This window comes from Protopterus annectens, chromosome 6.part0, assembly GCF_019279795.1.
Source record: "Protopterus annectens isolate FY-2018-M chromosome 6.part0, PAN1.0, whole genome shotgun sequence".
NCBI lineage: Eukaryota > Metazoa > Chordata > Ceratodontiformes > Protopteridae > Protopterus > Protopterus annectens.
The window spans coordinates 1251161595-1251177703 of NC_056737.1; the positions used below are offsets into that span (position 1 = coordinate 1251161595).

The 16109-nt window shown below is 36.3% G+C and overlaps 1 protein-coding gene across 8 annotated transcripts in view; it reads right to left on the reverse strand.

The window, feature by feature from the left end:
* ACVR1C (activin A receptor type 1C) overlaps positions 1 to 16109 on the reverse strand; it is a 1029031-nt gene that overhangs the window by 824306 nt on the left and 188616 nt on the right. Inside the window, exon 3 of one of the 8 annotated variants that reach the window (XM_044074846.1) lies at positions 9662 to 9668. The exons of the other annotated variants lie outside the window; for them this stretch is intronic. Coding sequence (XP_043930781.1) covers positions 9662 to 9668 — 7 coding nt within the window. The remainder of the gene's footprint in view (positions 1 to 9661; positions 9669 to 16109) is intronic. 8 annotated transcript variants of the gene reach the window in all.

The following is a 16109-nucleotide window of genomic DNA, read 5'->3' on the forward strand; positions in this document are numbered from 1 at the left end:
ACTTGGTCCTCTTTCCATGCATAGACCCTACCTAATCCTCCCTACCCTCTGTCTCTATCCTCCACTTCATTTTTCCTCATTTGTATTTCTCACTCAAATAGAAGTCATAACTCACATTCAATTGCAGCTACAGTCTATGTAAATATTTATATTTTACTTTGTAACCACAATTTATGTAAATATGTTTATTTTAATACTTAATTGTCCTGTAACAGCTACTGTGTATTATCACTCTCTCAATCTTCATTATTAACTTCCTGCCTGCGTACTATGTATATTTTTTTCTGCCTTATGTAACTGCTTAGTACTACTTTATTTTACTGTCCCTTTATATACTGTAATGTTAATCTCAATTTGTACTTTTCATTATTATGTAGTAGTATTTTATATATGATATATCTATATATATATATATATATATATATATATATATATATATATATATATATATATATATATATATATATATAGTTTGTTTGTGTCTTTTGGCTTATCCCGGCTAGGGGTCGCCACAGCGGAACTCCAGTCCGCTAAGGATTGGCAGTAGATTTTTACGTACTGGCTTGCCAGGCCTAATGCACAACCTTCAAAGAAGGAATGCCCATTCATGCATGTCGCCACACAGAAGACGCTCTAACTGAGAATCGAACGGGCAACGTCTAACTGTGAGGCGACAATGCTACCGCAGCACCACCACCGCAGTCTATGAGATATATATATATATATATATATATATATATATATAGTATAGTATTATAATGGAGCTTTTCTCCTCGGGTCACCACTGAAAATGGGCTTCTGGCTCAGTTGGAGTAACCTGGTTAACAAATGTCAAATAAATAAAGAAACAAATAAATACATTAATTAATAAATGATATATGGCTTTGTTCCTGATTTTTGGATTTAGTGTTTAGAGATCTGCCTTACCTTAAAAGTAATGTCAGAAGATAAGTGTAGGCTGCCATTGCTCAGTGTAAAAGATCAAAATGTTAACATCTACAATTCTGTCACCTGGAGCTAAAACTGAATTAGCACAAACTCATCTCCATGATGGTATTATCATTACTTATAAGACACAATAAGCAAATTAATGTTCATTTTACAAGGTTTTCTAAAGAAATCACAACTCAGTAAACATTCAGTGTATTTACATATTGCAAACATTTTTTGTATAAAGCTTTCTTATGAATTCAGGTAATTCTGCCCATTTGGCTTGGCTGTAGAGATATTCACAGTAATATGGAAATTATGATCACTTGCATAATAATGTAGATGAATATTTCTTAATATTTATGTTATAGTTCTGGGCAGTCAGCTATCATTGTGTTGCCCATCATTTAAACTGTAAGCTGATACATTCATCCGGCGTAATTGGCTAGGCTTGAAAAAGCCCACAAGGGTAGTTAGCCTAGTATGAATCTAATCTAATCTAATCTAATCTAATCTAATCTAATCTAATCTTTATTTAGGTTGGTTTTGCCATTACTAGTGTAAATTGGAACATACAAAAGTGGGTGTTTGAAAGCACCAGTCCACTGCTTCATGAGAAGGCCTGCAGTTGGTGCAGAGTTAGGGCTGTGAGCTGCAGTTCCTATAGCACAGAGTTTGATTCTCTCCACCCTCATTTGCCTACTGTGTGACCTTGAGCAAGTCACTTAATGAGCCTTTGTCTCTCTGTCACCCCTGAAAAGGGAATGTTTGCCAGATGTGCCAACTTGCCTAAGGAATGGGTATTATTATTAAATTCCTCAGGCATCACAAGAGCTGAATGAGTTAAAACAAGCATTTGCTGTAAATAAGCTAGTCTGGCAACAATACAATAACAGGTCTATATTACATGATCGAATGATCACAACAGCGAATGCTCTAAAGAGCGAAAACGCAGCACATCGAAAACATTATTGTGGGGCAGGGTTGTGCCCCCCACACACCCCGCTAAATATATATACCAACTCCAAGACCACACTACAGTGAATAAAGGGCAAATATTCCATTCTTCACTGTACCGCGATCTCATAAAAAGCACTTTGATTTGCTGCATTTTCGCTCTTTAGAGCATTCACTATTGTGATCATTCGATCACGTAATATAGACCCTACAATAACAGCACTTTTGCGGTCAAAGTTTAACCAGTATTACAGCATTAGAAATGAATGCAAAAGACTGACCCATAAACCAATGCTGCATTCAGAAATGAAGGCAAATAGCCCAACCAAGTGATATCAGTGGCATTTAGAAATAAATCTATAACATTGGTGGTAGAGCTAAATAGAATCAGAGCATTACCCTGGCCATCAGTGATAGATTTAAACTATGAAGTGTTGAAGAGGGGTTTTTATCATAGTCTTTGTTTACAATTCATCTGAGAAAAAACTATTTCTAAAGCTCCTGACTCACCAACAAAGTGTCCTCAGCTTCTCCAACGATTTTTGATTAAGAGAAATCCTAAACCTTGTACAGGGTAGCTCAGATGTTTTTGAGTGAACATGCAAGCCCTTCATAGCTGTGTTTCCAAAGTACAATATGAGCATCTCTCTAGCATGTGAAATATGAAATCTTCACTGAACTATGGAAAACAACAAACATCAATTACTTTCCAAGTCTATATTTAAATCCAAGACAGAATGCATAGATCTGTATAATTTCTTGCACCACTAATCAAAATTTTTGAAAATGCAATGAACATGCAACAAGAAGGGTAATATGAGGCCTAAGGATCATTTAATAGCCGGCATCATGATTTTGGAAGGAACATAATATTATGCCTGTACTGCTGTCTTTTACGAACATCATCATCGCATTAACAAAAGTAGGTGAATTACCCTGCAAAGTATTTATGATCCTAGCGAAATAATTATACGAGGCTATCAGGCAGTCATCTGCTTTAGTATCTAAGTACCATAGCAGCTTCTCAGATGTTTTAAATAAATCCGTTTCACAATATCACAGACAAGCTTACTGCCATGTGACTGACCAACATATTATCTGACAGTATGGAAAAACCGTGACACACCTAAAAGTATATTTGAGGAAGGGCACTTCCATTGCAAAGGCTTTAGTCCCAGACCCCCTATAATTAAATATACTAACTCTGATGATGCAGTTACTTTAAAGAAAGGGAAATATTATATTCTGTATCCCCTGAAATAGTGTAGCCTCAGAGTCAGTATAGTTAAAAACTGAGAGTTTGGGGGTGAAACCCCCAGACCGCTGATTGTCATTTAAATTAGAGGAAGTTGGATGGTAGGACATTGTGATCTGGCATTCAGGTTGTGGTAAGTTCATTTATGGTATATAAAATATATTCATTTAAAGAAATTATTATTCTGATTTATCAAAAAGTATTACCAAACTTGGTTACAACTGAAAAGGTCTGGTGCATTAAAGGCTCTATCTCTGCCCCCCTTCTATTTAATCTTTTTCACTAGGTCTCTAGCAATAACTTTTTCAACTATTATCATGAATCTGTGTGACAATTATATGGACATTTGGGACTTCAGTAAGCCTCCCTTTGATATCAACACAAATCTTCTATACTTTAACTTTAAACTATGGAATTTTGTTAAAACGTGCAACTACCAATGAATATTATCCTTTGTAACTTTAAAACTCTGGAATCTTGTTAAATCATGTGTTTTCCCATGAATACTTGGTTGCTATGTCGACATCTCATACTTGTTTCTTCTTAATCTGTGGAGTTTTCTCCCCAGACCTCTGCTGAAAATGGGCATGTATCCAGTCGGACTCTCCCGGTCAACAAGTGTAAACCAAAAAATAAATAAATTAATTTTTAAATTTTAAGTGCAGCTATCCTATGGTGTATAACATATGAGGCTACCTATCTGTCTGGACAAGACCAAACCTATGTTATTTGGCACAAAGAAATGTCTCACTATGGTCAAAACTAACTTGATTATCTATGGACCTGATGTGAATTGTCTTGAATTGGTTCAAACATGCACATATATGGCCTAGTTTATATCCAGCATCATCCTTTTCTAACAACATGCATGGTACTGTACACGTATGATCGAGTTGCAAGAATGATAAGTACAGAAGCAAAGGAGGCTCACAAGAAAGGTGGTTTAATGCCAAACATACTGCATGCAATAACAGTCTTATATGCATCTTCTGCTGGCAGTTTGCAAAGACTGAAGATTGGTGAAAATAATACCTGCACAGAAGACCTACCATCAGTCTGTCACAAACAGCACTTCAGACTGGCTCCCAATAAACCTTTAAGTCATAGTACTCAATAGCTTTCTCATTTAAAAAGTATGTACTTTAGATCACTGTAGCTCGGAAAATTAACCCTACTATAAGACCAAATAAGGCAAGTGTATCTGCCAATATTTCACTAATTCTCTACCATTATTAATCTTACACACTAAAAACCTTTTTCATTCTAGACTAAAGGTATAGAACTCTCTTTCAAGTTCAATACAAAATTACTGACTACAGACTCATATTACCAACTGCTTAAAACACTTACACTGAGCAGAATGGAACTGCAATGGTATATAACATATATCACAGAATGGTACAACTATATACACTCCCCCATCATGCAACTGGAAATAAAACAGACAGCATTACTGTCATATTTGACAAGCAACTTTTTGTACAGAATGCTAAGTAAAATAGATGTCTAGTTGGAAGCTGGGAATTAATGTCATGCTGCATGATGCCAAGGCACTTCTATGGGCTAGGGTTGTAAAGTCTCCAGGGCCATTAGCCTAGTACATACCTATGAACCTATGAAACAATCATACAGCTGTCCTTCACTAAGCATAAAAATAATCCATATTTGTCTCAGTGTTTTTCAGTGTCTATATAGTAACCATTAAACATGATACTTCATAGTTGCTGTGTCGGTTGTTTTCTTCATATTGCTGCGCAACTAGATTATGGCTGAAAAGGAGCACCTGTGGTTTGATTCAGTTATCGCTTTAAAAAAGTAAACAAAAAATGACTAAAGATCTCCAGATCATTTGCCTTAAAGCAGCATATAGCAATGGGGATCGGTAGATGCTGGATAACTGTAGTTTCTGATTGCTTGAGAGTTACTATTAAAAATAGGACTGACTTATACTCTACCTTATACCATTTTTTTTAGTTTGACTTGTTCTCAGGTTGGGGAGAGAGGGAATTTTTTCCTATCTTTCTTTTTAAAACTCTAAAACTATAAAAATGTAAAGTATGTTTCTGAGGGAGGGAAAACAGAAAGTGTAACACATGAAAAATGTACTGTATTTCTTAGATTTTATTTGCCAGTTGCTTGAATTCCAGTTAACTGAGAGTTTACTGTACATTAAAGTAAAAAAGAAGAATTTGTTGTGTTGCATCAGGAAAAAGTTAATACAACAAAGAGTTAGTAACAGACCAGACAGTGCAGAGATAAGAAATATGTTTTAAGGTACAACAAGCCACGTTAACATGGCAATGTACAACTAGATTTGGGAAGGAGAGCCTGGAGGAATACGGTTTTTATAACAAACCAAATTGTTGGCCAAATTTGTTAACAAATATAAGATGCCAAATTAAAAAACAAAAACAAATGTAACAATGCATGAAGGACAGAAAGCTTGGTTATATCTTAGACAGACAAAAGCACTGACTACAGGAATAAGCAAAACAATTTATTTTTCCCTAGATTTATTACTCCATTTTAGGAAGATTTTTTTTCTTTTAAATCTAGAATCCTAAACCTTTCTAGGTACATTTTCTGGCATAAATAACTGTCTTTCGGCTTTTCCCGGTTAGGGGTCGCCACAGCGGAACTCCGGTCCGCTAATGATTGGCAGTAGATTTTTACGTGCTGGCTTGCCGAGTCTAACGCACAATCTTCAATGAAGGAATGCCCATTCACACATGCCGACACACAGAAGACGCTCTAACTGAGAATTGAACATGCAATATTGAACTATGAGGCGACAACACTACCGCAGCTCCACCACCACAGAATAAAAGTGAAAAAAAATAAGCATTGATAGAATGTAAGCATCAGAACATTATTGGTTTGCATCCAAAGTTCACAAAATAACTCGGCAAAAGGGAAGAAAGCAATCCAGCTACAGTTATTTATAGATAAAATATGGGCATGAATGCACCCAAATAGTATTTCCAAATCTCTTGAGTACTTCAGCAGTGTGACAGTGATCTGAAAATACTATTCTTGTACATTACATTTTATCTAGTCAGCATATTCATAAACATATTATTTCTTCAGTCAGCAACCCTAAGAAAAAATAGTTGGAGCATCGTAACATTTCACATAGCTAATATTGCTAAGACAGCAAGACAATAGACCTATGTTGATTACAACAATCTTGGAGGAATGCAGCAGACTGAAATAAACATACTAATATTTCAGATAGGCCACAGTGGTGCAGCAGTTAGCATTGTCGCCTCACAGCAAGAGGTTCTCTTGTTTGATTCTCGGCTGAAGCACCGTCTGTGTGGAGTCTGTATGTTTTCCCCACAGTCGAGTGATGTTAAAGACATGCAGGTAGGTGTGTGTGTGAATAGGTGTGCCTTCTTTGAAGGTTGGGTGTCGGGCTGGCAACTCAGCACCATAAAAATCCACTGCCAATCATTAGCGGACTGGAGTTCTGCTATGGCAACCCCTAACCAGGAAAAGCAGAAAGACAATTAAAATATTTCAGTTACTGTAAGACCCCAAGATTTTCATATTTATTACATGAAAAATAGTATCAGCTCTAACATAAAAGTCACACATGCAAATGTTAAGAAAGGATAATTGCGTGTGTGTGTGTGTGTGTGTGTGTGTGTGTGTGTGTGTGTGTGTGTGTGTGTGTGTGTGTGTGTGTGTGTGTGTGTGTGTGTGTGTGTGTGTGTGTGTGCATGTGTGTGCGTGTGTGTGTGCGTGTGTGTGTGTGTGTGTGTGTGTGTGTGTGTGTGTGTGTGTGTGTGTGTGTGTGTGTGTGTGTGTGCGCATGTGTGTGTGCACGTGTGTGTAAAATGCCCCAACATTTTGATAGTTGTGTATACATGGTATACATGTTAGGACTGATAAACTTATTTGGATTTGTGATGGGATTTCAGCCATTTTCATTAGTCTTTTGAAATGTATCCTTATGCAGTTCAGTCACTTGTAACCTTTGAAATGTGGCCTATGATGAAAATGGCAGATGGAGGGGAGAAGGGCAGGATGGATCCGTTTCACTGTTTATCCATCCAGGGCTCCTTATCAAGTTTACTGTTTAAACCTGACAACAGAATCATAGTTGTTCAAAGTGATTCATTGTAGTATAAAATGAACCAACCATAGCTTTGTGTGGAATACCTACGAACATATAGGAAAGAAAAAAAAAAAGTAAATATATATATATATATATATATATATATATATATATATAATAGTTGTGATTTACAGGTTTTATGTAGTAGTAACAGAACAGTGCACTTCCCCATCCCAACTTCTGCTACCTGTGAATCAGGTTTGAGTCATGAGGTGGAAGACAGAATCTCAAATAAATGCTGGAAGAATTGAGTCACAAATGGCCTGATAGCATCTATAGAAAGTAGGTGGATGAGTCTCACTGTAACTTTGTCTCCCTCTACTGGACATTATGACTCATAAGCAAATGAGTTTCAAATGATTTTGCTCTGACAGCACAGAGAATGTTGACAAGTGGATACACAGTAATCTGCTTTGACACTTCTCATGTTGCATGCTGCAAGCCACAGGTAGGGCAAAAGAAGAAATTGAAAGGCTCCCCAAGTCTCCTAATGGTGGTCCTGTGCAAGGCCCACCCAGAAGATGCCTCATTTCACATAACAGACCACACCTGTGAGAGCAGATAGGTGGAATGTTTGCCAGTGATCTTAATGTTAGTAATGAGAGCCAGGAAACTCAAATAAAAGGGAGCAGAATGCAGATGCAGTAGGAGACATTTACAAATGTAGCAAACAGAACATATTTATACAACTTGTATGCATCTCCTGATAATGCAGAAGAAACATTCAAACATGAAAAAAATAAATAGTATATTTTTATATCACGACTAAAATAATGGGAAATTAAAAGACTGCACTAAAGAGCTGTGTTAGTGGTTCAGAAGTAGCCCACTTACCTTGGTGCTGGGGGATCAGAAGGCTGTGGGTTTCATTCCCAGCAAAGAAACTTTGATTCATTCTACAAAATACTGATGTTGCAGTGCAGTAAGGGAGGGTTACTCCTGACTATGCCGCCCTTTGGATAAAAAGTTAAGCCAAGACCCATCTGGCTGAGTTGGTGCTAGCTCAGTTGGAGGTAAAAGATCCTATGGCACTTACTGAAGAGAGTATGGGAAGTTTCTTGGTGTACTGGCCACATTTCTCCTAGTCTATGTGAATATCACCTTGGGTCTCCCCTGAAAATAGTCAACAAAATATAAATAAAAAACATAAAATAAAGTAAAATAAAATACATAGAGGTTAAAGTGATTAACATGGTAGATAAGCAAAAAATGAAAGCTACATGCAGACTAAAGTGGAAAAAAAGTACTGATTTGAGACTTTACACATCATTGCATAGGGTGCTATTAAAATTATTATAAGATATTAACTGATTATATATGCAGTACATGAAGACAAAAGAAAAAAATAATGTAATGGTAAATAATTTACTACATTAAAAAAAGGAATTAAAAATGTTGGGTCTCTCAGCTTAGTATGAAAAAAACAGTAGATTAATATGATAAAGTCTGCTTCTTGTCCTTCAGATTACATAAATGTGGTGTGAGGTTTGATTTATTTTATTTATTTATTTACATTTCATTTACCATGCTAGAGCACTGATCATAGTGTGATGAAATGCAGGATCAGCCCAAGTTGCATTCAAAAGACAGTAGTGACAAAATGAATAATTACAACCAACAATGGAATGTAAAGTAAATACAAACTAGTCGAAAAGAAAAGAAATATTACATAATATGCACATGTTACAAGTGGAGAAACAGAAACAGAAGAATATCAAGAAAAGAGTGAGAAGAAAGTTTACCTTGGAAATTGTAAGGGTAACAAGAAGTACTTAAAGGACAAGTCAATAGATAAGTAAAGCTAAAGACACAGAATACAAGAAGACAGAGGGACTGTAAAAGGTCAGGACAAGTCAAGAGATATGTAAAGCTAAAGACACAGAATACAAGAACACAGAGGGACTGTAAAAGGTAAAAGTTGTAAGATAACATAAAACAAGAAGAAAGAGAAGCTATGTACATCTTTACAGGAAGTAGGCACATAGCTGTAACTAATAGCGTAGCTGTGTATATCATACGCAGCCTTTTACAGTTTCATTAAATGGCGATATCACAAAGCAGTGGTGCAGCACTGAAGAAGTGCAATGTTGAAACCAAATTACATCAGCCTCAGCTATTACCAAGTAATATAAAAACTTTAAAGAACATGCGAAATTGTTGACCAATCAGACTAAGAAGAGCTGTATATTAGGTTTCTGAATCTTAAGTGTGAACAATGGCTACCTACTGCAGGTGCAATAGCACATTGTGCCAACCCTAAATTTGTAAAAGAGTAAAGAGTGATTTTAGCTGCAGACAGTGAATTAACTTATTGTTACAACATTCATAGGTTAGTTCTAGGCTAACTGCCCTTGGGGGCCATTTTAAGCCTAGCCAATTAAGACATGTGAAAATAAAACCCTGCACCTTGTGCCTATAAGGTAAAGATTGTAACCATTATACCAACCTCCCTACTCAAGGATTTGTGAAGGAGGTATGCACTCCTGTATCCAACAGCATAACTTGCTAAGCCCCCAATCCCCCTTCTAACTATATATATATATCTACACATGAATGTGTATGTGTGTGTGTGTGTGTGTATGTGTGTGTGTGTTTGTGTGTGCACACATGCTGTGGTTAAGAGTAGGGAAAAGGTATAGATATATTCCAAGGTACTAGAACTTAATTGGGTGAACTCACAAAGGGCAGAGATCAGGATTAAACCTGCATGATTCAGACTCCAGAGGTCCTAGTCCATTTTAGCTTTAAAAATAGTATTAAGTTTCCACTAGGAGGCTAAAAAGCCAATTGGAATAAAAATAGACAAAATTGGTATAACCAGATAAAAGGTGAAATGCTCAGATAACAGGTATGATATGCAGCTTAAGCGAATCTCTACCCAATCGGTCAACCAGTGTCCTGTTGATAATTCAAATTAAAATCAGTAGACATGAGTACATTTTATCCATCCTTTGTTTATGCATCCAAGCACTTTTTATTTGGATTATCAAGCTAAAAAGGACTAGAACCTCTTGAGTCTGAACCATGCAGGTTTATTCCTGATCTCTGTCTCTTTGCGAGTTCAGCCAATTTTTATTTTTTCCCTCGGACCTATGGAGGCCGAGAGCTCTACTTACAGGTCTGGGTCACCTCCATTTAATTAAGGTACTACAACTTTGGAATTAATATATTATTCCCAAATTCACTATTACATTTTTACCTTCCAAATCACAGAGGTATTTCCATGTAGCATGCCAGTTACTGTGCTAAAAGCAGATATAAGTCTAAAGGTGCCCCACCTACATGCTACATTATCACTGTTCAGCATGCATTCAGAATTAAGTAGGAAGCATATGATGATACACATCACGTTACATGTATATGAACAACAGTAATAATGAGCAATCTGCATTTAATGAAATTTTAAAGATATCATGCTCAGTAAACATGCATACAAATGCCTACCCCTGCCCACTCATAAGCAGTCATAACTGCTAACACATATCTATGTTCTCTAAGTCGTTGTCATCCTGAAAGTTATGTGCAGTCTGTCTCTGCCATCTGTATACACTGACGGTTGTGAGCAGTTGGCTTACACCATCCACCATTTATCTCACATTATCTCACATGCTCTTTATGATTACATGTAATAGTAATAATAAATAATAATAATCTGATTACAAAATAAGATATGCAAATGAGGCTCATTGAACATGAAATACATGGAATTATAAAATCCAGCTTAAAGCTTGTAGTCTTTGCCTGTGGAGGAACTCAGGAAAAGGAGCATGTCAAACAGTTTGCTGAAAACTTCTGCTGTTAATAAATTCTTTAATCCACGTACACATGAGCTGATTGCCGTCCTATCTGAATGAGTATGCAAACAAGTTAAAGCAAAGTGTAATTTGCTAAGTATATTTTGAAAAGTGGGTGTAGTTTGCTTATGTGCAAGATAGCCTGATATGCTGAGTGCTGTCCTGTTTGAATGAGTATGCTAACAAGTTAAAACAAATTGTAATTTGCTAAGTATATTTATATAAGTGAGTATACTTTGCTTATGTGCAAGATAGCCAGATATTCTCCTGAAAGCTTCAGCATATATTTTGAAAACCATAATAGTTTTGCTTACATGCAAAATGATCAGATATACTCCAGAAAACTTCACAGTTTTCTTCAGATATATAATAAAACATTCAAGGCTGTTTCCATATGTCTATGTGATGTTTAGTCCCTAAATATTATGTGCAATAATTTGTTTGTATAAAATATTTTAATATTTTATTAAGGTGTCTTCATCTGATCAGCAGGTATTTTGTTCTAATACAACTGTACACTATTACATTGTCTATGCTGTACTAATACCACATGCAGTATAGAGTACCAGCAGACAACAGCTAACCGCTGTACTACCGCTGCCCTACTAGCAGACAACAGCAAGGACAAGATATAGGGCCGTATCTTCACAATGAATAAACACATCGTACCGAAACTATTCATTCATATTCACATATCTCTAAGGGTGGAATTGAAGCTATGGTTCATCATACACTACCAAGCACATGCATTCCTTTTGAATATGGATTTAACGTCAGTACCTCCACACCAGTATCTCCAAACTCAGAGGAACAGCCCTGCACCTCTACACCAGTATCTCTAGACCCAGAAGATCACCCGTGCACCTCTACACCAGTATCTACAAACCAAGAGGAACAGCCCTGCACCTCTACAGCAGTATTTACAAACCCAGAAGAACATCCCTGCAGCTCTACACCAGTATCTTCTGGGACTTTTTATGTAGTGTCAAACAGGAACATTTTAATGCAGAATGGTTGTTGGTAACAGGATGCAATAGATTTGTTTTATTGTACTCCACATGAAATGGGGGTTAGTTGGTTTAGAGAGGCTTCAAATACATGTGATTTCTTTGAACAATAGGGAATTATATATGATGTGGGGATTTCATGGAGATGGTACTTATTAATAATTGTATGTATTTTGAAGGTGAGTACTTTAAACAGTTGATTGGAGTAGCAATGGGATAGTGTGTGCTCCATGTTATGCTAATGTAGTTTTATGGCACTAGGAACAGCAGTATGTGTTTGAGTCAGGGTTGCTGCAATACATAGTTGCATTTAATGATTTTTGGATGACATGTTTATTGTTTGGAAGGGTAGTTTAGGGCAACTGAATGATTTTATAACATTTTTAAACAATACAACAATTTGTTTAAAATTCACTTTTACATATCCTAGGGAAAGTATTAATTACTTGTATGTCTTAATTATTAAAGCTTTTATACATCAGAAATTTAATTCTAAGCTATACAGGAAAGCATCATTCTCAAGAAACTTTTTTTATTTTTTAGTAATCATCCCCTACATCAAAAGAAATGGCTGGTTGAAGGACACATGGTACTTACAGCAATAATTTTATCTGAAGAAGATGAGTTTCTTAAAGAAATTGAGACATTCATTAGGATGTTTATTAAGAGAGGTTATCCTAAAAAAAATATTTTAAATTAAAGGAGAGAAATACAGGAATAGAAATGAGAGATTTAGGGACTCCAAGATGGCTGCACATTACGTATCAGCTTAATTTTAGCTCTCACAGTGTGAAAACAGAAAGTCAGAAGAAAGAGCCAGTAAACTTATATTATTGGGGAAATTGCAGTAACTGGCTAGTAAGTGCACTGCCTGCTACAGCAAAAGCCATGGTTTGCACAGAGCTTACAAAGCATCAAAGGGATCTCATTGTTGAAAGGTTTCAGTCAGGAGAAGGGTACAAAAAAATTTCTGCAACATTGGATATACCATGGAACCCAGTGCATACAGTCAACAAAAAGTGGAGAAAATATGGAACAGCAGTAACGTTGCAAAGAACTTGACGTCCCTCTAAAATTGATGAAAAGACAAGACAAAAACTGGTCAGGAAGGCTGCCAAGAGACCTACAGCAACACTGAAGGAGCTGTAGGAATTTCTGGCAAGTACTGGCTGTGTACTACATGTGACAACAATCTCCCGTATTCTCCAAATGTCTGGACTATAAGGTAAGGTTGCAAGACGGAAGCCTTTTCTTACACAGAAAAATATTCAGGCCTGGGTAAAATTTGCAAAACAATACATCAAGTCTCCCAACTCAAGATGTGCCATGCTGATAGACTCCTACCCAAGAAAACTGAATCCTGTTATTAAATCAAAAGCTGTTTCAACAAAGTATTAGTTTAATGGTGCTCACACTTATGCAACCAGCTTATTGTACATTTTTTTATTTTTTATATTTTTCCCCTAACAGATTTGTTTGTTTTTATTTGAATTGTACAGGTTATAGGTCACATTAAAGGTGGGAAAAGTTTTGAAATGATTTATTGTGGTGTCATTTTTTTATATCACAAAACCGTGACATTTTAACAGGGGTATGTACACTTTTTATATCCACTGTGTGTGTATATCTATCTATCTATCTATCTATCTATATATATATATATATATATATATGTGTGTGTGTGTGTGTGTGTGTGTGTATTATGATCAGCACTGTTAAATGCCACTAAGAGGTCAAGGGGGTACCAAAACTGAAAAGTTTTGTTGATTCTTTGCCAAAACAGCTCTTTCAGTGCCCTTGAATGGGTAGTGCTGGCAATGTGTTGAGGCCAAAATGTGAACTGTAATGGATGATAAGAATCATGTCTCTTGAAGTATGAATCAAGCAGTGCAACTACCACCTTATTAAGTACCTTACTAATAAATGCAAAGTTTGAGATGGCTTTGTGGGACAGTCATCTTTTTGCATAATAATTATAACCCATCTGTTCAGAAGTTGCTGTAATGCTAAGTCAGTTGCAAGGTAATTGGTGGGGTGGCAATTGTGTATCACGTATGTTACGCACTGGTGTGTGTGTGTGTGTGTGTGTGTGTGCGCATGAGTGGATGGCTTTACTACGATGCAACTGTGCAGAGAAGCCGTATTTCCTGTGCATGCCATTAAGAAACCTTAGGGCAAATAGTATCTGGTAGATGCATAGGTTAGTGTGTGACCGCACACTGTTTACTATGCCTACTCTCTAAGCCCCGATGCTTAAAATAAATGCTAGTTAAAATTTTAGTGTTTTTTGCCAGTGTTAGAGGAGCTTCTTTTTTCCTGTTATCATGAGGAATTCATGTTCCAGCGGTATCAGTGATATATCCAATAGGTCCAACGTAACTGAATACCAGAACAAATTCCAACATTGCAGCAGGCACTTTGCCTTTGTGCACAACGTTTCTTTGACATATAGGTATAGGTTCATACTAGGCTATCTGCCCTAGGGCATTTATAAGCCTAGCCAGAGTGTGTTTGGCTTTCGCCACCCATTTTAAATTAATTTTGCTTAATTAATTAATTATTTAATTAATATGTGATGACATTCATTATGTAATAGGTGCACAACCTCCAGCCAGTTATATATGTTAAATGGTTGGAACACACAGAAATATTTTTATAGCCCATATACTTAGCAAATGTGTACATTATGTACATTACCTGGGTACTCCACTGATGTATGTGTGAGGGACGAACAGAAAGAAATAATAGCGGTGTCAGGGACTCACAGACTGATTCGAGAGAAACGCGTAGATCCGTAACTCTTTAAAATGGCTTCTGTATAAAAGTTCTCTAAAAGCTGACAGTGATTGGTTACAATGCTACAATGTTTAAATGACGCCTAGGACCTCAGTCAAGCTCTTAACCAGTCCTTCTGGTAGACTAAATCCAAAAGATGTTGTCCCTATACCATAAATCAAATGTAGTGTTAAAACTTATAAAATCATCAGGTTGTCTGACTTCTGGTGGTAAAAAATTTCCATTTATGTCCATCCCTTACCTGAAAATAATTTCTTCCTCTTTTTATTTGCATAATTTTCAAGACAACCAACAGCTGTTTTTCCAAGTATTCCTGTCATCCATCTGGAATGCGGTTCCTAATGAGTATTCAGTGGCCTTGTTCCTAATACTTTTGTATAACTAAATAAAATCACCCCTTAATCGCATATAATATACTAAATATAAACAAATACTTTTTAATCTTTTCTCATATTTCATGTGTTTGAAACCCATTAAGACACCCAGTACAGTATTTCTGTACTTTTTCCATTTCAAATGACAGACCTGGTGTACATGCAGAAATTAATGCCAAATTCCACAATTTGTCTAACTATTATTTTATAGATTAGAATCCTTACAATTTCATCACTTCAACTTTTACCTCTTAATATTGTTCTGATTGCAGAATAACATTTCCTCAGAAATTTACTCACCTTGTCCAGCAAAGCGCAAGCTCATTTTCATGATTATACTTACATCCTCAAATTCCTGGCATACTCCAATAATGTAACTGTTTAAACTGTGTGCTATTTTGACCTTTCTTTACCCGTGTGTTAAGACCTCACAGTTCAAGTTAGTAAAAGTTACTTCATTTGATTGAGCCCATAAATACAGATTAACCAGATACATCTATAATTCCATCTGGTCTTTTACTGAGGTGCCCATCCTGGCTGTTTTAGCACTGTCTGGTAATTTTGCTGGCTAACACCTTCCTGTCACTGGAAAGTATGACATAAACGCATGAAATAAAAACGGATGCACAACAGTTTCTAGGGGTACTCCCCTTATCATAGCAAATTCTCTTGACTTGGTTCTCCTTCCTCCCTTTAAACACCATGCAAGGTAAAGCTCCACTTTTACATAGCCTTTAATATCATATGATGAGGAACTGAATTGAAGGCCTTTGCTAAATCATGGCGTACCATATCAACTGGAATATTGTTATCTAAGTGTCGAACCACATCCAAATGAAAATGCATAAGATTAGCCGTTGTTGACATTCCTTGAGT